This window comes from Chrysoperla carnea, chromosome 2, assembly GCF_905475395.1.
Source record: "Chrysoperla carnea chromosome 2, inChrCarn1.1, whole genome shotgun sequence".
NCBI classification, from domain to species: Eukaryota; Metazoa; Arthropoda; class Insecta; order Neuroptera; family Chrysopidae; genus Chrysoperla; species Chrysoperla carnea.
In genome coordinates this window covers 92,981,448-93,007,692 of record NC_058338.1, presented here as the reverse complement: position 1 = coordinate 93,007,692, position 26,245 = coordinate 92,981,448, and the positions used below count along the sequence as shown (strand labels likewise).

At 29.1% G+C, this 26,245-nt stretch overlaps 1 protein-coding gene across 1 annotated transcript; it reads right to left on the bottom strand.

Moving 5' to 3' along the window:
• Positions 1-713: 713 nt before the first annotated feature.
• Positions 714-22,575, bottom strand: LOC123293854 (ecdysteroid-regulated 16 kDa protein). Its single transcript, XM_044874812.1, has 4 exons — positions 22,341-22,575; positions 4,059-4,169; positions 3,783-3,982; positions 714-834 (listed from the first exon to the last, which is right to left on the bottom strand). Exons 1-4 carry the CDS (start codon positions 22,435-22,437, stop codon positions 754-756), a joined length of 489 nt encoding a protein of 162 aa, XP_044730747.1. The 5' UTR covers positions 22,438-22,575; the 3' UTR covers positions 714-753.
• Positions 22,576-26,245: the final 3,670 nt, after the last annotated feature.

Genomic DNA, 26,245 nt, shown 5'->3' with positions numbered 1-26,245 from the left:
TAAAGACATAATATTCAGTTTATAAAAACCTGACAGAAAGTGAAAACAAACAATTGACTGAGTTAATTGTTGAAATACCCTGTTAAGAAAGTATTGAATGTCAGTGTTTGCATTATTTATAATAAATTAGAAGTTTTTAAAAAAAACAACATAATCGTTTAGAATTTTTTTTCGTTTTTCGAGAATCTTTCACGAGATCACTGGTTGAAGCTACCTGCAACTTTTGAACTCCATATCTTTTAAATTTTTGGAGAAAAATTGACCCCAAAAATTGTCTTAATTTGTCTCTAGTGGTTTACAAGATGGGTCCTACGAAACCAAGACACAATTGACCTATATTGCTCATTTTTGAACTCAAACTCACTTTTTACGTCCTGAGCTCGCTATTTAAATTACAGCTTGCTATGATATCTTTTTTCGTTTTTGAATTATTGTGATGACGGGCGAGCAATCAGAAATGAACTAATTAGGTGATTTTATGAACACCTATACCAAAATTTTGTTCGTAGCATCAATATTTCTAAGGGTTACACTCTTTGTTATTAAAATTAGTATACCTTGATATACCTTCAAATACCTATACAGGGTACAACAAATAAAGAGTTTATAAGAAATTGTAAGCAATAATTTTTTATCAACTTTCCTTTTTAAATATTTTTATTAAAATTTAACACTACAAATTCAATATAGGTAACAAAAGATAAAAAATACAGGTAAATTTAAAATTGAAAATATTTAAAAACTTAAATATTCTTAAACAATTTTAATTGGTACTTCAAAACATAAAATATCTTTCTTATCACTTTGTAATGCCCAATGAACTACGGCTTGAATCTGAAATAAAAATATTAACAAACATTATTAATAAATATTTTAGTGAAAGTTGTCATGGCATATCTTGGAAACAGTTGCAGTTTGTTCAAAACTATCTAACAATAAGTATTTCAAGAGTCGAAATGGTTTTAAAAATATCGATGCTGTTAAGAAATATCGGTTTAGAGTTATGTTAAGGATCATGTACAATTTTGATAAACCAAGTACATAATCCTACTAAATTGGGGTCATAATTTTCAAATTTGTGTTGAAATCTAATAGATTTTAAGAATGTGGATTTTCGGTCCAGGAATTAAGCACATAATTGAAAGCTAGCGAAAACTAACAACACAGCTGAAAAGACTGACCCAAAATTAGTGGGTTTCAAAAAAAATTCAAACAAGATCGGATCAAATTTGCCTGTGTTATCAAAAAGATCGAATTTTTTAACTTTATGACGTAATCAGAATCCAAAAAAATTAATTTTGCTCCATCACATCCAAATTTTATTCATTTTTCATAAACCAAGTATGTAATCCTACTTCATTTGGGTCATAATTTTCAAATTTATGATCAAAATTAACCTAGTTCTGATAGGTTTTAAGAATGCGGAGTCCTAGCCCCGGAGTTAAGCACATAAGTGATAGCTAACGAAAAACTGACACACAGCTAAAAAGAATGACCCAAAATTAGTGGGTTTCCAAAAAATTCAAATGAGATTTGATCAAATTGTCCTGTGTTATCAAAAAAATCGAATTTTTTAACTTTATGACGTCATCAGAATTCAAAAAATTTAATTTTGCTCTATCACATCCAAATTTAGATCCAATTTTGATAAACCAAGTACGTAATCCTACTTCATTTGGGTCATAATTTTCAAATTTTTGATCAAAATTAACCTAGTTCTGATAGGTTTCAAGTATGTGGAGTTCTGGCCCCGGAATTAAACACATAAGTGGAAGCTAACGAAAAACTGACATCACAACTGAAAAGAATGACCAAAATTAGTGGGGGTTTCCATAAAAATTTCAATAAGATCGGATCAAATTTGCCTGTGTTATCAAAAAAATCGAATTTTTAACTTTATGACGTCATCAGAATCTAAAAAAAACTTTTGCTATAACGTTTTAATGCACTAGCTAATTAAAAATAATTTGATTATGCGATTATTGAATGATGTTTGATAGTGAAAATGTTAGAAATAATCTAATAATTTAAATTTATTTTAACTAATTTCAGCATATTTTTGCTTACACTTTTACTATTGTGATTAGAGAAATTTTCACAATTTCTGACGGACTTGAAAAAAATGTTTTTAAAAGCTGTAGATAAGTTTGAGAAAATCTAAAAAATTCATAATTCGAAAATAAATAAAGTTATATGAAGAAGTTTCAATCACATATAACGTTTGCAAATAATAGTTAATTATGATTTAAATCAAGCATGAGCAAAATGCTCACAACGCAAGTGTTGATGGGTTAATCTTTGGTTATCTACACGAATATTTACTTTTAATTATTCTTAAACAATAACTTTTACACGAACAATGCCCATTGTTTTTTTTATTACACAACCTGAATTAAGACTCCCACTTTTCAAGCATAGTTCAAAACGAATCTATTTACTGATGGTAGGTAGTGATTTGAAAATTTAAAAATCCATGCTCCTTATTCCATACATAGACCGGGAGCCTGTGACTATACTAGGCTGAGAGAATACGTGTAAAGACTTTGTGGGTTACAGAAGTCCCTCGGACTCCTAACTTAACATACGAGTAACAATCTAACCAGTGACAACCTTAAATACGAGTGACAACATACCTATCTCATTACTATTAGAGAAACGGAGATAGATCGAAGAGTCGTATACCCTTCTCGCTTCCTCCTCTCTGAGCAATCCGGACTTGGATAAAGAGACCCACAATAAAGTTTATGACACACAATAAAGTTATAACAATGGTGACTTCAAATAACTCGCCCATGCCTGGTACGCACTGAAAAAATGTTGTCTCTCTGTCTTACTCGTATTTTTGGTTGTCACTGGTTAGGGTATCACTGTCTTACTTGTATGTTAGTTACAGAAGTCTGAATGACTTCTCTAAGCCACGTTTGCCCATGCCTGGTATACAGTCTTATAATAACTAGACCGTGCGTGGTATGAAATCCATAAAACCACCAAAAAAACGATAAAAGAATAAGAAACTTAAGAGTTTTAATCTTGTGGCGATAATTCGTGAATTTTATTCTCTGTGTCTCTAATACCTTCCAAAAAAGGTTAAATATTTAATTGATGGCTTTCGGACAGACTTTCATCTTGATATTTTCGACAGACCTTGATCTTTTTGACAGATTGATGCTGTAAGCCCTCGATCTATCCTTTTAAAGTGATTCTTTGAGATTTTAGTGCTTTATTAAACCATATTTTGATGTTATTTTTTAATTTTGGTTTATAATAGTTTAAGGTAGTTCGGCTGTTGTGCAGTCAACTGTGAAGTCAACTAGGCAATTTGTATGACGTAAATGTAAGAAAATCCTCTAAAAATATCGTAAAAGCATTAAAAACCAAAGTTTTTTATCTTTTCTCTTTGGAAAGCGCCGTAAGGTAATATCTTTTTTGTTTGTGCATAAACAGAATCTGTGATAAATTTTCATCATAATGAAAACTTTTTTGAAGCTCAATCACCGATTAATTTTTTTATAATTAACATTATTGTGAGTTGTTCCATAACTGCGTTTATTGTGATCAAGGGGCTTTGAACTATCTTTTACCGCAAAAAATGAACATTCATCGTACTTGCTGAAACAGCCTGACTACTTTAATGTCAATATGATATATAAGGCATTAGCTTGCATCGTGACTATTGATAGGGATTTTTAAAATTTCTTTATCATAATTCTGTGACCATTTTAAGCCGTATTTCGTGACAAGATCCTCAAAGGATATAGGATAGAAGGGAAATATTTTCTTACTTTTGGATATATTGCTAATACGTCAAATTGATCTTTGTAAATGTATTCAGTTCCAGCTTTTAATGGACACTCAGCTTTACTTCCATCACTTGCTAGTAGAATTTTCGAACATACAGAACTTCCATCAACTCCAATAAATGGAAGTGGCACTCCGCCAATAATAGCTTGTACTGAATCAACTAAATTTTCTACGTCTTCGGCTATAAAAAAAAAATAAAAATTAACTTATTATTAAGTACCAGATTATTTAATATAGAATTAGAAAGATTTACTTACAAGGTGTAAACTTAGCTTCTATATGTGTTGTTGTTTTTCGAACTAATTTACATGGTGGTTTATCACAGTTTACTATATTTATGGCTGCAGACAAATCTTCTGGAGATGCCTCTATAACAAAGAAAAACCACAAAAATTAATTTTCAAATATGTATCCTATTATATTTCTTAAATTTTAATATTATTAGGAAGAGAATTAGCTGAAGCCTGAAACATGAAAATGGTACAGTAAGTTCGTTTTATAGAATTTTTGAAAAAAAAGTCGCTATATACCTATTGCTTAGAATAAAAAAAGTAAATTTATTTAATGCATAACTTCATTGTACCACCTTGATTTATGTTTTCAGGAAATTTTAAGACATTATTAGAGGTAGTGCCGGATTAAGCCCATCGGGGGCCCCCCTTTTTTGAATAATTGTAAAATTAATCGTTATTTTGAATATTTTGAGTTTCAAAATACATATTATCATGAAATAAATTGGTTGAAAGGAAATTTTTTCGAAATTTGAAAAAAAAAATAACTTGAAATTGAAAAATTTTGTTCAAAAATAATCATATCAGATTTTCGTGGGGGCCCCTGCCCGTCGGGGGCCCTAGGCCATGGCCTAGTCCGGCCTAATGGGTAATCCAGCACTGATTAGAGGAAATTTTAAGACTTTATGGCAGTTAGTAACTCAGCTGATATGAAACAAAACATTGTTTCTCTCAAGGTATTTACAAAGTCTCACCAAATAAAAATACAATTTAAACTCTAAAGTTTTCAAGAACGTTCTCTAAACTTTAAGGTTTCTCTGTTTATAGTTAATATAGAGCGAGTCTACTTAAGTTGGTTACATTTGTAAAACTTTTTTATTATAAGGTTTACGAAAAAAAGTTATTTTTTATAAAAAGTACTGCTTACAAAAATATTAACATTCAGCTTTTTACTATTTATTTATTTATTTGACATCGAATGTACAGAATGCTGCCGCAAATTGAAAAAGTTCGATAGGAATGTTTATGGTCCTTTAGAAATAATATTATGTTTCTTTCTTTTTTATCGACGTTTCTACCCCTCTTTCATTAAGTACTTACTAAAGAAAAATTATAAAATGTTTAATCAAAATATGAGGCAAAGGATTTAGTTTTGGAACAGGGCGACCGAAAACGACAAGAGGGCAACAAACTACCAACTTTTTAAATCATATTTACCACGTAGACAGATTTTGGGTTAACAACGCTGTTCAGCACTGCTTTTAAACTTGAAATTTTATTGTACGAATGAGCGACTTGGGTTCGCGACTCAAACAGCTCGGTATCTATTATTATACCATGTATATATGAAAAATACATAGTATATTAAGTTTAGTCCAAAGTTTGTAACGCTTAAAAATAATGATGCTAGGTCATATTGTCATAGGTGTTCACTAAATCACCTAATTAGTCCATTTCCGGTTGTCCGTCCGTCCGTCCGTCCGTCTGTGGACACGATAACTCAAAAACGAAAAAAGATATCGAGCTGAAATTTTTACAGCGTACTCAGGACGTAAAAGTGAGGTCAAGTTCGTAAATGAGCATCATAGGTCAATTGGGTCTGGGGTCCGTAGGACACATCTTGTAAACCGTTGGAGATAAAGTTTAAATGTAAAAAATGTTCCTTATCAAAAATTAAACAACTTTTGTTTGAAACATTTTTTCTTAAACATCACTGTTTACCCGTGAGGGCGACAATTAAGCGAAAATTTTATAATATGTACTATACTTGATTATCAGTTATGTATGTGTCACATGTTTGTATGTGTTATGTTATAAAGAAATCAACACTGACTATGCATGGTATTTCAACAATTAATTCAGTCAATTGTTTGTTTTCACTTGTTTTTTACGTTCGTCTTGCCGGATTATAAAAGAGCAAAAAATGAATAATCCTTGATATCATTCGTAATAATTATCTACGTTAATTTGTTTGCTTGTTTATAAATAAAATAATAATAATTTTTGATTTTTTTTTTTAATAATATAAATTTGACCTTGAATATTTTTTTCAATGTATACCTGTTTTATTAATAATATAATATCTTATTATATTTATACTAAACATATAAATAAAAATATTCTTTAATATTATTTACGTATATTTAACCGGGACATTTAAAAAGGTAAATTGTGACGCTACACAATAAAAAGTGAAATCGTTAAAAATTCATAAAATTCAATCAACCTATTAGTTCAGTTGGTTAAGGCGTAACCAATTCCGTCCGTGGCATGCATAGGGTAGCGGGTTCAATTCCCGCCGTCGCAACAAAATTAATATAATTAATAGTTGTGATGGGCTGGTGTAGTGCATGGTATATGCATGAAGGAGGTGCACTCAGCCTCTGAAATTAAGGAGCTGATAAATGAAATTATCAGCGGAAAGGTGGTAAAATACTTATATGGTATCACAATGGGCTCTATAGCTCTAACCTAACCTAACAATCAACGAGTGACTATCTTTTCTAGAAATTCAAGAATCACGAATGATTGCTAAATGGTATATTCTATACTTTTGTTTATTCTTTATGAAAACGCGAAAATCTGGTTCATTTTGCGTTTGAACCATAAGTTGCGAAGATATCAATTGAAAGATATTATCAAAAATAAAATCCGGATTTTTTGCAATTTTCTTTGAAAGAATCTAGAAAATCTCATTAAATTTTTTTGATGAAACTAGGTTTATAGGGTAACTTTGACCCAAAAAGTATAATAATCGGCTAAAATGAAAAGAAAATTTTGTTTTTAATCCTTTTTTTACCTCTTCGACCTTTTTAAAAATACTCAAAATTCAAATCGAATACCCAGAATTTTTAAAATCAAAAATTCAGACGATTCCCATCAAATTCCAAAGGAATAGGTCGAGTAAAACTTGAGATATCATGTCAACCACTTTCAAAAAGTTTGATAATTTCGGCAGAGAAACTCGGATATGAATATTACTCTCTCTTTGAATTAATCGGTGATCCCAGATCGATACATTGGGCCTTCTTCTACTTCAAATGCAATGTCTTGCAAAGTTATTTCTGCTAACCGACATGTTTTGTCTTCTTTTGAAGCAGCAGAAGTTCGCAGTTCAGAGCGATCGATTTAAACTTCGTTGCCAGAAAATCCGCTGTATCTCCGAAAATAATTCGAATTTTGAAAAATCCGTTTAAGTGCATATTCTAAAGGGTCTGACCTTTAAAAATTTTCAAAAAAATTGATTTCTTCAAATTTCTAGACCAGAATACTGCCTTAAGCTATGTCCACTGAGTCACTAGATGTCCACTGAGTCACCCCGTGTATATAAGAAATTATCAATTAGAAACCCGAACTTAGAAATCTGTTTGTGAAAGGATTAGAAGTATAATTTATTTGTATAAGATTTTTAAGATCATTACTATTATTGTATGATATATTATGCCGATCAATCATTTTAAATCACTTATTTTAGATAAATTTTTTTATAGATTTTCATGAACTGTAATTACTTTATTATTACACAAATGGTAACCTTCAAACCAAAATAAAATTGATGTGTTTCTATGATTGAAATTCATTAATCGTAAAGAGAGTCATCAATTACGATTAAATTGTTTATAGCCCGCATTGTTTTTGATTGAATGGAATATTTATCGAACTAATTATTTTCATATTTCAAACATAATAAAAATGCCAAAGGATAAAGCCAAAATATATGGAAATTTTAAAAAGAATATCCCCGTAAATATCTTTAAATAATACCGCGTTGAGTATCAAATGAAAAGGCTTAATTAGCCCATTTCAAAAACATATACAGGGTGGGACCTTTTAATCTATGCAACTAAATATCTCGTTTTGTAGTTTACCAATCAAAAAATAGCTTATATAAAAGTTGCAGAGTTTGATGGTGGATATCATGTTCTGACACCAGATTGGACCTAGTTCTTAGGGTTTCTTTTATAAACAATTTTTATCCTAAGCGGTAAGAGATAGAACAATAATTTAAATTAGAAAGATGATTCTCATAAAAAATCTAACCATTTTTATTTAAAACATTTTTTCGAAAAACGTTAGATTTCGATGAAAATGCGACTTAAAAATATTTCATAATTGCATTTAAATTAATCTTTGTACAATATTGTAAAAATAGTGTACTACATCATACAGCAGTGGTATGTACGTATAGATATGCTAAGTATTAATTTTAACATGCTTTTATCTCGACTGTCCATTTATCACGTATTCTGTATGATAATAGCATGATAATAAATATCTGTAATTCTGTATATAATAGACATCTCTCTTACACTACTTATACTCTAAATATAATTGTTTCTGTTATACAAAATAACTTTGAGTGACTATATCTCAAGAATGAAGCGGTCAATAGTTTTGATTTTTTTTTAAACTCACATGTACAAATTCATGAATGTTCAGTTAGTTTTTTGAAAATATCTTAAATCTAGTTTTTTTCTAAAATTAAAAAACTTGTTAAAAACACAACAAAACGCAACCTGTCCTATGCTCTCCATGTTAATTATCCGAACTTTAATTGTATTTAACTCGAGTTAGAGACGGTCAAACGACTTCAAATTTTTTTGTTAATGCCCATAGCAAAACAACTACCTTAATCGAAACAAAATAAGTAATTAATTTGAATTCTCTGTGTTTTTCGGATTAATTTGTGTAGTTGAAAGGGGTCAGATGCACGGATGTTTATTCATGTAATTACCCATGCATTTTTATTAATTATAATGAATAATTATAATTTTATTTCCCTGAAATTAAACAATTTTTTTAAGATACTAAAAATGAAGGTTCAACATTTTTATTGGTAATTAAAGGTTTTTTTTTTTTTAATGGAAAAATCCATCTTATAGATTTTTTATTAATTAATAGTTATACACATAGGCGAACCCCCGTAGGTATAGTTACCTCCCGCTGGTTAATCTTAAATAGTTAATTATGTTGGTATCTGATATCTGATATATGTATATTATAATTGTAAAAGTTTGGATGGATAGATGTTACTCAATCACGCCAGAACGGCTGAACGGATTCGAATGAAATTTGACACAGAGATAGATTATAGTCTGGAATAGCTTTTTATCATAGTAAAATTTATGGTTCTCGTGGGATAGATTTGTTTTAATTTTTCATAGACTAAAGGATCGACATGATTTTTTCCATAGGTAGTTGTAGTTTAGGGGTCATAAAATAACAAAAGCTACTTTTTATCCCTGAAAAATGCAAGGTTCTTATGGGAAAGCATTCAGAAACCGAGGTTTTTAAATAATTTTGTAAAAGTTCGTGAAATAGATTTTTAGCGCATTTTTCTCAAGAAGGCTTGATTAATTTACACAGTAATGAAATCTCTTTTAGTCGCGAGTAACACCACTCTCTTTTAATCGTGCGTAACATCGCGGGGTGCAACTAGTGAGCTTATATATAACAATATCTTTATCTGGAAATTTTTTAATAAAAAAATTTCTGATAAACCTTCATTTGGACCAAATTTTGAATACGCCTATGCTTACATATACATATTAATATTACTTGTATAGATAATATCAGGTTATAATAAAAAGTAATCTTCTGTTTAATATGGTATAATTAAGGTAGCCTTGAAAATCGACAGTACCTGAATGCATTTATATAAATTTTTACATATTTATTAACAAATACATTATCTACAATATCGAGAGTTTAGACTAGACAATATCAAAAGCCAGGGAATCCTTGCATAGACGTCTGAAGTATTTTATAGTGATAAAAGGTGGCGACAATTTTTACAAAAACTATTAAGATATTTAAGGCATTTCGACACCAAAACGAAAGTGTTATCAAAAAACTGAAATTATGTGTGTCAATTAATGAGTATTTAATACGCCTTCTATACAAATTTCAAGTCGATTTTCTATTTTTTGTACGGTTTAAGGATGTATGAGCATGGTAGTGGGGGCACAAATTTAAAAATAGATATTTTCAATTTTGATGATAAATTTATATTATTACTTGACGATATAAGACGAAAAGTAAGAATAAAATTTTTCGATATCTGGTTTAATTTTCAAAATATCGAAAATTAAAAATTTTGTTTAATTATTTAGCTTTCGACATTTCGAAAACCAAGACACATATCGAAAAATTTTATTCTTATTTTTCGTCTACATTCATGAAGTTATAACAAAATTCATAATCAAAATTGAAAATAAGATAAAAATAATTTCAACCCTTAATCTACCCTGCTATTACATCCCTTATATGGTAGGTGACACTTAGTTTTTTTCTTTTCTAATTCATTGCTAATATGTTTACTTTCTATTAAAAAGTTTTTTTTAAATTTATTTTCATTCATTCCAAATGAAAATTATCAAAAACTTCCAAAATATGTCGTTTTTTGAGATTCCTCCATAAGAGCCAATGTATTTTATATCGATTTTTAATGACTTTTTTCTTAAAAATTTGCACGGTTACCTAAGCTGAAATTTTAACCACATATTCTTTGAGTAAAAGACTACCTACAAACAAATTTTGAGCCTTTAAATCAAACATTGTTGTCATGCTCATACATCCTTAAGATAAATTAATTATTAAAAACAGCCCTTTTTGCATGATGGTATATGAAGAAGTCGTAATAAATGTTGGTTTTTTAGTCAATAAGTGCTTTTAAAAATGTTTTACCAATTACATTAAAAACTTTTATCAATATTCCCCAAGTTTTAAGCTTTAAAATCATACCAAAATTAAGAACTGTGCACAAAAACGAAAAACTTTTTTTATTAAAAACGCTAAATTTGATAGTTAATTTCTCATAAACCGTATAGACAATCAATATAAATTTTTCAAAAAAGACGTAACCGCCCTCTTGAGAATTGCTATTAATAATTTTAACAAGCGAAAACAATCAATTGAATGAGTTAATTGTTGAAGTACCCTGTATAGAAAGTGTTGAGTGCCAGTGCTTGCATTATTTTTTATAAATTAAAAGGGTTTAAAAAACCAACACAATTATGGCCATTTATTTGGTTTTCAAAAATTTCGGAAATTTCCACATTAATTCTCAGATTCACCAAGGTTATTTTAATTAATCATAATTTTCTCATAAGCCTAATTATTAACATTTATATGTGTAAAATGATTAATATTTATATGTGTTCAGAATTTGTTATTTAGATTAAGCTTACGTGATGCCAGAACAAAGTTGTAAAAATATTTTACTCTACTCTAAATTATTCAAAATGTGTAATGTTTGCCCTTGATTGTGCCTATAAGTTTTAAACACGCAAGGAATTTATAATATTTCCGCATTTAAATAGTTTATTTTTGAACATTACCGAAATGGTATTCAGCAATGTGCTAAATGGATATTTTCGCATTCTTTTTCGATTCGAACAATAGGGAATATGTTTTTTTTATACCATGTATATATGAAATATACATAGTGTATTAAGTTTAGTCCCAAGTTTGTAACGCTTAAAAATAATGATGCTAGGAAAAAAATTTTGTCATAGGTGTTCATAAAATCACCTAATTAGTCCATTTCCGGTTGTCCGTCCGTCTGTGGACACGATAACTCAAAAATGAAAAAAGATATCGAGCTGAATTTTTTACAGCGTACTTAGGACGTAAATAGTGAGGTCAAGTTTGTAAATGAGCATCATAGGTCAATTGGGTCTTGGGGCCGTAGGACCCATCTTGTAAACCGTTAGAGATAGAACAAAAGTTTAAATGTAAAAAATGTTCCTTATCAAAAATTAAACAACTTTTGTTTGAAACATTTTTTCGTAAACATCACTGTTTACCCGTGAGGGCGCCAATTAGGCGAAAATTTTATAATATGTACTATACTTGATTATCAGTTATGTATGTATCACATGTTTGTATGTGTAATGTGATAAAGAAATCAACACTGACTATGCATGGTATTTCAACAATTAACTCAGTCAATTGTTTGTTTTCACTTGTTTTTTTTATATTGTCAATTCATTGTTTACACCGTTATAGCATAGCAAAAAATATAAATACTGTTTAAAAATGCTTTAATTAAGTGTAAAAAAAAGTATTTAAAATACATTATAATTTTGAGATGTTTAAACGCAGTCTTTTGGCGCTCTCTGTTGATGACGTATTAATATGTGACCTGTCAACTGGTGACAGTTCAATATATAATTTACACTTTAAAAAAATCAATTTACAACACAGAATTTACTCTCGTTATTATTAAGTTTTCTAATAAAAAGTCGTAGAATAAATAACTCAATGTAATACCATACAAAATATAAGTAATTAATACCATACAGTATGTCAACGAATTTGACAAACCAATACTATGACGTTATGTCCGTTTTAAAATTTGAATTTCCGTTTTAGTAATTTTGAATTTGTACTTATATTAATTAATTTTAAGTAATTAAAAAGATATTTATTAGTAAAATAATGGTTTAGTTGAAATGTCCAGCCAATAAAGTTACGGAAAAAAATATTTGAAACAAATTTAAATTTCATGAATATTCCCTATTCTGTTACTTTTTATTAGAAGAAAAAAATTTCTTAGAAAATTCAAATAATGAATGAAAATTATAGTATATAGGGAAAAAAATAGTATCTATAAAAAATCATGACAATTTAACACAATTCAATGCTTTCATGTTCTATAATAATTAAATTTTTATCAATTAAACACAATTATTATCCATAGAATGCCAATAATCAGCAAGCCATGTGTATAAAACCATGGCATTCGTAAAATAATTACCTATTGAAAATACACAATAAAAATTTTTGTCATTTTTTATCACAGTAAATTCTACGTATTTAAGTAATCGTACTATAGTGGGTTGGAAGGGGCTTGAATCTTGTACTCCTCTTCACAGTCTCTTGAAATATCTTTCGGTGAAGCACTTTTACGAGTTATTTTAATTTTTATTTGAAAGTACGATACCTCTAACGGCATTTGGAAATACCGATTTAAGATCAATTCTTAAATCTGAATGTGATAAATATAGGAAAATAAATTAATTTTTATCCAAAAGTACAAAAATTCTATTTTTTTATAGTATCCACCAATATTCTATAGGAAATTGCTATTGACCCGGGTTCGACTTAATTAAGATTAACTCGACAAGTTATTTATCTGTATAGTTTACGCTATTGTATCATAAAAAAACATCAATAATAATCGAAAGACTTTGATGTTTAAATTTGTATACAAAATTTATTAAGCAAATATAAATAATAAATAACTTTTACATTCAGGAGAATTCTGAAAAAATTTTACATCCGAAAATTATTCATGCTCAATGACGGATTTTACCGGGTCTATAGAATAATGCTTAGTAATAAATAAGGTACTTTGTAAAAAAAACACAAAGAATGCTTTTATATTTTGTTATCTCCGACTCTTATACCCCCTTAATGAGATAAATCCTGTCTCTGTTTCTATTAACAATTTTTAGCATCGATAAAAATGTATGATGCGCATTGTTTGATTGATAAATAAAAGAACTATTAAAAAATAACAAATAATATCTTTTTTGTTCAATTTGAGTGAAATAATAAAAAAAAATTGTAAAAATTTCACAAGAAGACCTTGTCGCAAATTATTACAATAAATAACACGTCATTAAAAACTGTTTATTATACCATGTATATATGAAATATACATAGTATATTAAGTTTAGTCCAAAGTTTGTAACGCTTAAAAATATTGATGCTAGGAAAAAAATTTTGTCATAGGTGTTCATAAAATCACCTAATTAGTCCATTTCCGGTTGTCCGTCCGTCCGTCTGTGGACACGATAACTCAAAAACGAAAAAAGATATCGAGCTGAAATTTTTACAGCGTACTCAGGACGTAAAAAGTGAGGTCAAGTTCGTAAATGAGCATCATGGGTCAATTGGGTCTTGGGTCCGTAGGACCCATCTTTTAAACCGTTAGAGATAGAACAAAAGTTTAAATGTAAAAAATGTTCCTTATAAAAAATTAAACAACTTTTGTTTGAAACATTTTTTCGTAAACATCACTGTTTACCCACGAGGGCGTTAATTAGGTGAAAATTTTATAGTATGTATTAATATAGGAATATCAGTTGCGTGTGTGTGTGTGTATTTAAAAGTGAATATCTTTTGTTATTTACGTGACGTCAAAAAAACAAACGAGTGCGCATCAACATGTATGTGTGTGTAATGTGTGTAATGAGAGTAATTAACACTGTCTATACATGGTATTTCAACAATTAACTCAGTCAATTGTTTGTTTTCACTTGTATTATGTTTTAATATTTATTATTTTTGGAGACTGTATGACCGAATGAAGATAAAATGGTCTAGGGACAAACTTCCCACTACTATATTTTATCTATGGGCCAAACGTAGTACTTGAAAGTACTTTCAGTTGAAGCTTTGAGAAGTTGTTGTAAGCCAAAAAAATACTATTACTTACTTAACTTTTTTTAGCCGTCAAATACTATATTTTCTTGAATTACGATAATAGGGTATTCTACTATATTTGAAAAAGTTCTTCAAAATGTTGATTTTGCTAATAAAAAGCCACCAAAAATTTATTTCGGAAAAATACACACGCTTTCTTGCCAAAAACTTAAATTTAATTTTAAACCTTTTTTAAACTGTAAAAAACGCGGGTATTCAATTTGGTGACGTAATATCGGTATCATTATACGAAATAACACAAATAAGTTTGACAGATATATTCATAGACAACTAATTATAATAAATATAAATATTTATTATGGATATGTTATACCCAGCTGTCTACCCTGAACTAACTGATGGTCTATGGTTCATACCGATATGACATCACATCAGGGCTTGCCCGCGTTTTATGTCACGTGATATACAGTTTAAAAATTACGATTTTTAATTTTAATATTATAAAACAAAAATGTGCTTTTATGACTCGAAATCAGAATATTAAAGTATATTTTTACATAAATTTTAACTTTTTTCAAATTTCATTATTTATTTTTCACTACCGAAAGTACCCTATTGCGATCTTTGTAGTACCTAACTAAGTAAAAATTTTTTTTGGGCCAAGAAAATATTTTCTTGCTACCATGTTAAGAACAGGATTTGTTGCAACTATAGTGTCTACTTTTGATGCCATGTATATGAAATATACCAAGCTATTTTAAGTTAAGTCCCAAGTTTGTAACGCTTAAAAATATTGATGCTATGAACAAAATTTTGGTATAGGTGTTCATAAAATCACCTGAATAGTCCATTTCCGGTTGCCTGTCTATCTGTCGTCTGTCTGCCTGCCCGCCCGTCATCACGATTACTAAAAAACGAAAAGAGATATAAAGCTGAGATACCAAGCTTTTATAGCGTGCTGAGGACGTAAAAAGTGAGGCCGAGTTCGTAAATGAACAACATATTTTAATTGGGTCTTGGATCCGTAGGACCCATATTGTTAACTGTTACAGATAGAACAAAAGTTTAAATATAAAAAATATTCCTTATAAAAAAAAACAACCATTGTTTGGAACGTAACGTTTTTTCATAAACATCACTGTTTACCCGTGAGAGCGCAAATTATGCCCAAATTGTGTAGTATGTATTATATGGGTATATCAATAGTGTGTGTGACATGCATGTATGTGTAATGTGACAGAGTAATCAACACTGTCTATACATGGTATTTCAACAATTAACTCAGTCAATTGTTGTTTTCACTTGTTTTCTACTGTGTACGATTATCATTCAATAATGATTGTGCAATGATAATTGTCGATTAATTAGCTACAATTTTCATATACGGAAATGCTTTTCTAGATATTATGAAATTAATAATTATGTATGTGTGTGAAATGGTTTTCAATATCACATTTTTGTATGTATAATATGAAGAATCGATATAATATTTATTAATGATAATTTATTACAAAATTACTTTCACAATGTTTAAACGTATATATTGGTAATAAATAAATATTTGCAGAAAACATTATTTATTGCAATTTATAAGAATTTGAATTAAAATAAATTATTTTTATTATATAAACAAGTGAAAACAAACAATTGACTGAGTTAATTGTTGATATACCATGCATAGACAGTGTTGATTACTCTGTCACATTACACATACATACATATCACACATATGTAACTGATATCCCCATATAATACTATACCATTTACGCCTAATTTGCGCCCTCACGGGTAAACGGTGATGTTTATGAAAAAATGTTTCAAACAAAAGTTTTTGATAAGGAAGATTTTAGACATTTAAACTTTTGTTCTATCTTTAACGGTTTACAAGATGGGTCCTACGGACTCATAGGTCAAGACCCAATTGACCTATGCTGCTCATTTATGAACTTTACCTCACTTTTTACGTCCTGAGTACGCTGTAAAAATTTCAGCTTGATATCTTTTTTCGTTTTTGAGTTATCGTGTTGGCAGACAGACGGACAGACAACCGAAAATGGACTAATTAGGTGATTTTATAAACACGTATACCAAAATTTTGTTCATAGCATCAATATTTTTAAGCGTTACAAACTTGGGACTAAACTTAGTATACCTTGCATATTACATATATGCATGGTATAAAAATTATCATTTTTTATAAACCTTGAAAATTGCAATATCTTACTTATTCATTCGTGAGAAATTCTTTTATCTGAACATTATTGCCACTAATGACACAGAGTATCCTGATTAGTGTACGAACGAAACTGGTGTAGAACGAAATTTCTACCAAAACCGAATCTTCGGTATATGTCTCAGTTTCGGTCGAAAACGAAACTGAAACTGAAACTTTTTTAGACATGTTAAAAATTGATTGTTTACTGAAATTTGGCTTATTTTTTAAACTTATACAGACAGTTAACACAGGTTCAATCAAATAATAATAAAAAAAATTGAGTTTGAATTAAATGGATATTGTTTAAATACTGTGTTTCCTCATTGTTAAAATCAACAAACAAGTATCAGAAGATAACACACAATTAAATCATAGCGATATGATAGCAGGCAGTTGTTTCAATATTTGGCTGGTTAAAATTAATAAAACCGAATAGACAACACAGCATATAAAGCCAAAACAAAATTACGCCGGACAGGCCGGCAAACTCAGCAGACACGAACTCACTCAAAGTTAGCCGAACGACGCGCGATAATTCACGAACTCGAGCGATAATTCACGAGTTTCGGTGTGGCCGAAAGTTCGGCAGATTTTCTGCCGAAACCGCAACTAACGTCGTAACTAGATTTTTAGGCCGAAACAGAAACCGAACCTTCGGTCGGACACTAATCCTGATTTATATTCTTAAGTTGTTGAAACTTCTTTAAAAGACATTTCTAGCATACTTCGGTAAGTTTCTTTTACTTAAAAAAATAACGAATTAATACAGATTTAAAATATAATTTTTTCTTGCATTAAATTACAGGAGTTATTTTTATCTTTAAAGTAGTATGAGCAAAAAGGCAAGTGCGAGTAATGTAGACGAAAAATAAATACAATTTTTCGATATTTACTTTAGTTTTCGAAATATCGAAAAATTATTATTTTTACATTTCATCTTATATTGTGTAGGTTATATTGGCTGTCCACGAAGGACACACTCAGGCCATAGAGCCCATTGTGATACCATATATGTGTTTTACCACCTTTCCGCTGATAATTTCGTTTATCAGCTCCTCAATTTCAGAGGCTGAGTGCACCAAGTTCATACATTTACCATGCACTACACCAGCCCATCATAACTATTAATTAAATTAATTTTGTTGCGACGGCGGGAATCGAACCCGCTACTCTATGCATACCGAGGACGGAATTGGTTACGCCTTAACCAACTGAGCTAATAGGGCAACTACATTGTGTAAGTTATAACATAATTCACCATCCAAATTGATAAAATATACTTTCTTTAAATTTGTGTCCCCTCCACCGTACTCATATATCCTTAATTAGTTGGGGGCAACGGGTTTCAATAATTTATTAAAGTTTTAACTTTAATTAAATAGTAGTTTTTTCAATTTCCACCCACTAGTTTTGGAGAAATCTATGAAAACATATCCATCTACCGTTTTACCATAAAACCAATGTTAAAAATGCCAACTTTTGAAGTCAACTATTTATTTAAATGTAATGGGGCAACCCCTTAATATTTTCAGAATTGATTTAGACTTAGTCCAACTGAAATTTGAACAAAATTCCATCTTTTTACTAAAAATTGCCTTGATGCCCGTACATCTTTAAATAGGTTCAGTACCACGTAAAGAATGTAAATACACAAAATCCTTTACAAAGTTGGATCCCATCTTGAGAATTTTATCTATGTAATCTTCTACTTTAGGCCAAAAATGGTAACAACCTTTATTGTAGATTTAAATTTAATACATTTTTGTTAAATATTTTTATTGTATCGTGAAAAAATTTCAGCGGGGCTAGTCGCTGTTTTTGCAGAAAGGCTAATTATTTATTACTAATTATGCCACTATCATTTATATTTTCTTACACATTTATTGAACTTTCTTCATTACACTTACATACCTCGTTATACAATGTATATGAAATATAGCAAGGTATACTAAGTTTAGTCCCAAGTTTGTAACGCTTAAAAATACTGATACTATGAACAAAATTTTGGTATAGATGTTCATAAAATCACCTCATTAGCCCATTTCCGGTTGTCTGTCTGTCTGTCTAAAAAGAGATATCAAGCTGAAATTTTTATGGCATGCTTAGGACGTAAAAAGTAAGGTCAAGTTCGTAAATGAATAAGATAAGCCAATTGGGTCTTGGGTCTGTAGGACCCATCTTGTAAATCGTTAGAGAGAACAAAAGTTTAAATATAAAAAATATTCCTTATAAAAAAGTAAACAACTTTTGTTTGAAACATTTTTTCGTAAACATGACTGTTTACCCGTGAGAGCGCAAATTGTGTAGTATGTATTATATGGGAATATCAGTTATGTATGTATGTGTAATGTGACAGAGCACTGTTTATACATGGTATTTCAACAATTAACTCAGTCAATTGTTTGTTTTCACTTGTTTTTATTTAACCTTGTACTCAGTAGTGTAACATTGTACGCGATTATAATTTCATGAATATTAATTTTAGAAAAAAAAAATTTTAAGTAAAAGTTGCAGGTAACTTGTATATAAAAAGTTGAGAAAATTTGTAGGGCAGGAGCTGGGCCAACTAAGCGAACTCCCTTAGAGATTGAAAAATAACACATTTTTCTTAAAATCGAATATTGCATTTTTTGTAAGCAAATAATTTTTATTTCAAAAACTAAGCGTCTAAGAAAAAAATCACATTAGTACTTTTTTGCTTAAAACTTTATCAAATAATAAAAAGTAAACTTTGCGCACCTTCCCTCTTTCTTTATCTGTCGTTATCTATTTTTCTCATTAACGAACTTGACCTTTTAAATACCAAAACCCTTCTTGGTACCAAATTTTTTTCAAATCGGGCTTAATTTGCGTATAGATAACGTAAAGATACATAGTCTGACATTTATTAGGTAGGATCGATGAACGTTTGAAGAAATTTTTTTAAAATTCCATCATCAGTACAAAAGTAATAGTTCCATTTACATCGACAATTCGCTAACAATAGAATTTTATTGTTTAAACAATTATTAGAAGAGATATCGGTCAAAAAGTCAATAAATAAATCGTAATAGTCGTTTAAGTCGAAAACGGTTAGTGATTCAAAAACATTATTTAACAAAAAAATATAAAATTTTATTATAATAATAATAATGGAGTTTAACCTCCGTTTCTCTGACATATACGCCTGCAACAGAGACAATTACATTTTGATGTGGGTGGAGTCGGTTACTTCGTTCTTATACAAGCGACGACAATATAATCTATTCTACCGCCCTCGTTAATCATAATTATTCACACTGCTGCTGCCTGGATTCGAAACCGCAACCTCAGTCCGCAGTGTAATACACACACCTTAGACCGCTCGGCCATTTAGGCTCTTTGATATAATTTAATTATCTACAATAATCGTTATATTTCGAAGTAAATGTGAGTTTACTAAGTTTTTGTTCTACCTTGCTGAATCACTTTATTACCGCGTACCGCGTAATTAAATACTATAATTAACCTCATGCGATGGGTAGAAAAAATACAAATATTTTCCTGGTCAATACAATAAAAAATTATTACATTTACAAGAGTGTGTTATTTCGAAAATTCTCACTTTTTATTTACATTCTTACATCCTATTGAATATTAATGATATGAATTATCTTCTCGGAAATAAAAATTAGATAAAAAAAATTTTTATGATAAAAAATTCTATTAATATTTTTAAATGATTTATGTAAAAGACTTTTTCTTATTAATGCCATTTGTCTCGATTGATAACCTCTAGGCCCTGTTACTCCGTTAATATCTAACATGTCCTACTTAAAAATGGTTTAAAATAAAATGAATTTTGTCACAATTCTCTTCATACGAATATCTAAGATTTTTGTGTTTTACTTCTATTACGATTCGCAATGTTTACTATTGCAATGGTAACCAGTGATGGATTACCGCCTAGGCCCGTGAGGCCCGGGCCTAGGGCGGCACAATTTGGGGGGCGGCAAATTTTTCAGAATGTCAAAATTTTAAATCTGATATAATGTAACGACAATACATTTTAAGGATCTATTCGAATTTTTTTTATATAAATTTACAAATAAATTTCTATAAAATAGAATGGAATTTATTTTCTGATTAACTTTTTTATTTGTGAGTGCAATACTGATAAAAAATGTTTTATAACAGAAATAATTGAATATTGATAAGCTTTTTTTGAAGAATTTTCAAAGCTCTGTTGATTTTTTGTATCTTTAGTAAAATTAATCTTACATGTAAGCCGCTTCTAGAATTGCACAATGTTTTCTTATTTTATTTTCAATGATTCTGGTGTTTCATATTTAAATTGATATAAGTATTATAAACGGATAAATAATATAAACGGATTCAAAAAAATAAAATTTCATCTTTTAAAAAGGGCGGCTAATCAGACAGGGCCTAGGGCGGCAAAATACTTAATCCGCCACTGATGGTAACCAGTTTCTAGTATTTTCTGCTTTATCTAGCTAACGATTATTTACCAACTTCATACATAGTGATTTTATAAATATTAAATTTTAATAGGTCTCTATGACCGCTTTAAATTATGAAAATTGATTTTGCAACAGTTTTAAAAAATGGTGGGTAAGCAATTTTTATGTTTGAAGCGTAGGTACCTGTGTTTGTACACACTATTAGCCAAACGGTCTATTTTTAACCGACTTCAAACAAAAACGGAGGAGGACTCTGAACTTTCGACTGGGTGAACCGAATTTGATGATTCTTTATCTATTTGAAAGCTCGTGCTTCCCGTGTGGTCCCATTTTATTTTGGTCCAGTTCTGACAACGGCATCCATGAGTAATCCGTAAAAATCTTAAATTTGCATTAAGTATGCACGACAAGAAGACGAATAACTCAATATCACGCCAACCGATTTCGATGATTCTTTTTTTAGTGACAAATTAGTTAGTATACTTCAGATTCACAAAAAATCACTAAATAAAAAAAACTTTTAACAAAAAGAAAACCGACTTCAAAAGAAAAACTTTTCTAAAACAAATTAATATGCACTAAAAAGTAAAAAAATTATGTATAATATAATGTAGTTAAAATTATTGTTATTTTTGGAGTCGGTGTCAGCCAAGGACACAACTCTGACAGAACAGTTTGCTACATTAGCTTGGCTGACACCGACTGCAAAAATAACAATAATTGTAACTACATTATATTATAAATTATTTTTTTACTTTTTAGTGCATATTAATTTTTTTTGGAAAAGTTTTTCTTTTGAAGTCGGTTTTTTTTTTTTAAAGTTTTTTTTTTGTCCCAAATCTGATAAATTTTTATAGAAATTTAAAAAAAAAAAGAAGTAATATTTACTCTCAGATATTATTATCATACACTCATTTTGATAATATTTGGATATTTGAGAATATCCTTAAGAAAAACAAGACTTTTTATCAATGGGGTGTTCAAGGAATACTCGTAATATCGCAAAAAATATATCGTAAAAAAAGACCGAAAATTGTATAGACCCGGAGTATTGTGTTAATTACGAGGTGTTTAGGTTGAGTTTGTCGACTATAGAGTTGGTTCTGAAGTTTTTAGCCCTTGCGTTAAAAATGGGATACTATTATACTATTAGACAAAATTTTTGGTTTCTTTTTTCCTAAATTCGAGTATTAAAAACGCTTAATTTTTAGTAACTTTCTACAATAAAAAAAAAAAAGAAAAGAAAAAAGTAATATTTACTTGATTGTGCGCCAGTTTGACAATTTTTAACTGTTGTCGAATAAACATAATTCAAACACAAACAACTTAATAAAACAAATAATTTTAAAGAAAACATTGTTGTTTTTAATTAAAAAGTTAAGCTAATATAGCTTAAAATGTATATAAAAATATAATTTAAATATTAAGTTAAATGTGTGTTTAAACCTTCCGTGTTGTTGTTGATTATACAACAAACTGAACAACTATGTTTGAATTTCTTTCAACATTTTATTTTTAAAAGAGAATTTCAAGCTAAACAAACCATGTGATTGTAATTATTATTTATATATTATAATGCATTTTAACTCTTGTAATATCACGATATTAGTAGATAGAGTTCCTGGACATAGTATTTTTTTTTACGTATGTAGTAAAGTAGAGCTAAAATATGTTGAACCATATTGAAATAAAAGGTGTAAAATTTAACGCAACATGTAATTTTGATAGAAAACACAATTTTTTTAATTAAAAGTTGTAAGTTTTTTATTAATTCGTAAAATTTGTTGCGGTATAGGTAGACCCGGTTAATCCGTCATTAAGCATGTTTAATTCTCGCATTAAATTCTCGAAAATTTTTGCAGAATCCCGTTTAAACAATGCTATTAAACGAAAAAGTGCAGGGGGGTAGAAAATCAACAAAAACTTTTCTGAGACGCTTTTCTCTTAACCCTCCAGTTTTCAAATTAATGTTCGTAGAATTTGAAAAAACGAAATTTTTACTATTTTCATCCCACAAAAATTGTATGACAAAATCTGAAAAAAATCTAAATTGATTTTTAATATGTATAAAATTTTAATTCGTAGTGTAAAGCTTACTCAGCAAATAGACAAGACACTCCAATCATCTAAGGCAGGGCTTCTTAAACTATGGGTCGCGACCCCATTTGGGGTCGCGTAACAAAATTCTGGGGTCGCGAGAGGTAAAAATAAAATATAACAGAAAATGTTTTTTAACTTGTAAAATTATTGTTATAAAGATAAAATAACAATTATCGTAGATAAATATATCATAAAATCTTCTAGTTCGGAAAGATTGTTTGTATCTGCATTTCTATTAAGAGTATTATAATAACTTGAATTACATTTACTATGAATTCAGAAATGTTATTGGAATTAATAAAAAATATAAATTTATTTTTGCCAATCTCTAAAAGCCGAAATAATTATCAACAAAATTTCTAGGTATTATTGCTGAAGAAACAGCTTTAACACATATTAAATCCCAGTATCGTTCAGCGATAAAAAATGTTGAAGAGGTCTTACGTCCAGCAGTTTCAAACATTCCACCAAGATTTGATTTGTTATGCAATAAAAAACAGGCACATCCATCTCATTAAATTTTTAACTTATACTTTAATTTAATACTTACCACGCAACTACTTGAATATATTCGAGAGAATTAAGACGGTCAGAATCCACTTTTATTTTTGAAACTATAATAAATACAATTTTATAATTTTTTGTGCAATTTTTAATTTTAGATTTTTGTATGTTTCAAAACGAATTCTAAACTTACATATTTTCATATGTATATGTTTGTTACCTAATAAATAAATCATCAAAAAATATTAATTTATTTTTCTTTTATATTTGTATGGGGTCGTCAAGAAACTCGCAATCATAAATGGGGTCGTGAATTACAAAAGTTTAAGAAGCCCTGATCTAAGGGTTTCTCCTCGGAAACTAACGGAATAATCAATAAGCAGAATTTTTGTACAAACATTTATTTTGATAGTAAAAATGTTGTCGCAAAAATTAAATACGATCACGCTTGCGCGTCGTTAGATATTCAAGGTCTCGAAAATCATTTTTTGTGAATATGTCGTTTCTTCTGCCTTCAATCGTATTTATTATAAAACTTTTGTTATTACGTTGAACCGTTTTTGAAATAGAGGGCGCAGAAGATGGTGCGCTAAACTTAATGTATTTCAGTGCTAGGTCACCATTTATAAATATAAGATATTTAAAAATTATTTAATTATTATTTAATGAATAGTTAAGGAAAAAAACCGCATAATAGACTTCGATTCACGATTGCCCTTGTCTATTATACAGTTTTTTCACTTAATTATCGATTAAATACTACTTAAATAATTTTTTAATAGCATATGTTTATAATTATTGATCCTGCCCTAAGGTACGTATAGCTCAGATCCCCATATTCTGTTCTTTCTATTTCAAAAACGGTCCAACGCGAACGTATAAAAAAAGCTTTCAGACAAATAGTATCTCAGCGATACGTACCTTAGTGCAGGGTCAATATTTATAAATATAATGTATTAAATAATTATTTACTTAAATAGTATTTAATCGATAATTAAGTGGAAAAACCGTTTAATAGATAGGGTCAATCGTGAATCCCAGTCTATTATGCGGTTTTTTTCCATAATTATTCATTAAATGCTACTTAAATAATTATTTAATATCTTATATTTAAAAATATTAACCCAGCACTGAAGTACGTTAAACTGAGCGCAACACCTTCTGCGAACTCTATTTCAAAAACGGTTCAACATACAAAAAAAAGTTTCAGGCAAAATTTGTAGAAAATTTTAACCTCTACAACGTTTATAATAAGTTAATACGGTGGAAAGCAAAAGAAACCAGATATTCACAAAAACCTGATTTTCGAGACCTTTGACCTTGATTATCTAACGACGCGCACGCTGACTACATGTGACTTTTGAGACAAAATTTGTACTACCAAAATACAAGTTTGTACAAAAATGCAGCTTATTGCGTTAGATTTCGAGGTTGATAACTTATTTTGACTAAGATGATAGGATAAAAAGGGGTGTCTGATTGGTCCAAATTGTGTTTTGTACTAATCAAATTGAGTTTGTACGATAAATTAGTTTATGAATGGGATAACTTAAATTTTTAACACTCACATCAATCAAAGTCTAAAGACTTTTGATTATTTTTAAAAACAGATTTGATCGCTTTTTTCGACACAAATTTTACACTATGTGTATATGTATACTATATTTCTACCTCCGTGTACATAAATTAACATATGCATTTAATTTATTATTATTACAAAGATTTCCATATACTACGGCTATAAAGTCAGGTAAACTTAGGGGAAGGTGGTGTAAAATGATACCTCCTTGTTTAAAGTGATCTATTAAGGATGTACGAGCGCCAGGGCAATTTTGGATTAAAGACTTGATTTTTTTTTAATGTAATTGGACTAAGTCTTAATCAATTCTGAAAATTTTAGGAGGGGTTGACTGATTATTTAAATAAATAAACGACTTGAAAAGTAGACATATTTAACATTGGTTTTATGGGAAAACGGTAGATGGATGATGGAAATTAAAAAAAATATATATTTAAATTAAAGTTAAAATCCTAATAAATTATTGAAAACAAAAAGAAACCCGTTGTGTCAGACTAATTAAGGATGTATGAACATGGCAGTGGGTACACAAATAAAAAAAATATATTTTTTTAATTTTGATGGTGAAATATGTTATAAAAATTTGAACAAATCAAAAGAAATTGGTATATATTCTATCACTTATAAATAAAGAAACCAAAAATATCTTAAATAGTTTGGCTATAAATTACATTTTTTTTCTTAGGAAGGAAATTTTGGGACACCCTCCTCTAAGTAAATTCATTTTTTTTTTTTTTTTTTTTTTTTTTTTTTTTTTTTTAAGATTGTTTTTAAAACTAGAGACAGCTTTAGACTTTGGCCTTGGAACGGCCACTATAAAATAGTTTTTTTTGTAAAAATTTTCATTAGATGCCACTGCTAATCAAAAATGATAAATAGATACATGAATTTTTAATATAAATATTTTACTAAAAAAATGTAGTCGGCATTGACTTAATCTTTGAGAAAAAAATTCATTAGTTTCACAAAAAAGGTCCTATAA

Bases quoted from the DNA above. Each gene is read 5' to 3' on its own strand.
- LOC123293854 (XM_044874812.1), bottom strand. From the start codon at position 22,437: ATGTTTTCTTTAAAATTATTTGTTTTATTAAGTTGTTTGTGTTTGAAT. The intron at 4,170-22,340 runs GTAAATATTACT...TCTTTGTTATAG, and splicing joins TCAAACTGGCGCACAATCAA to AGGCATCTCCAGAAGATTTG. The intron at 835-3,782 runs GTAAGAAAATAT...TTTTTATTTCAG, and splicing joins TATTAGCAATATATCCAAAA to ATTCAAGCCGTAGTTCATTG.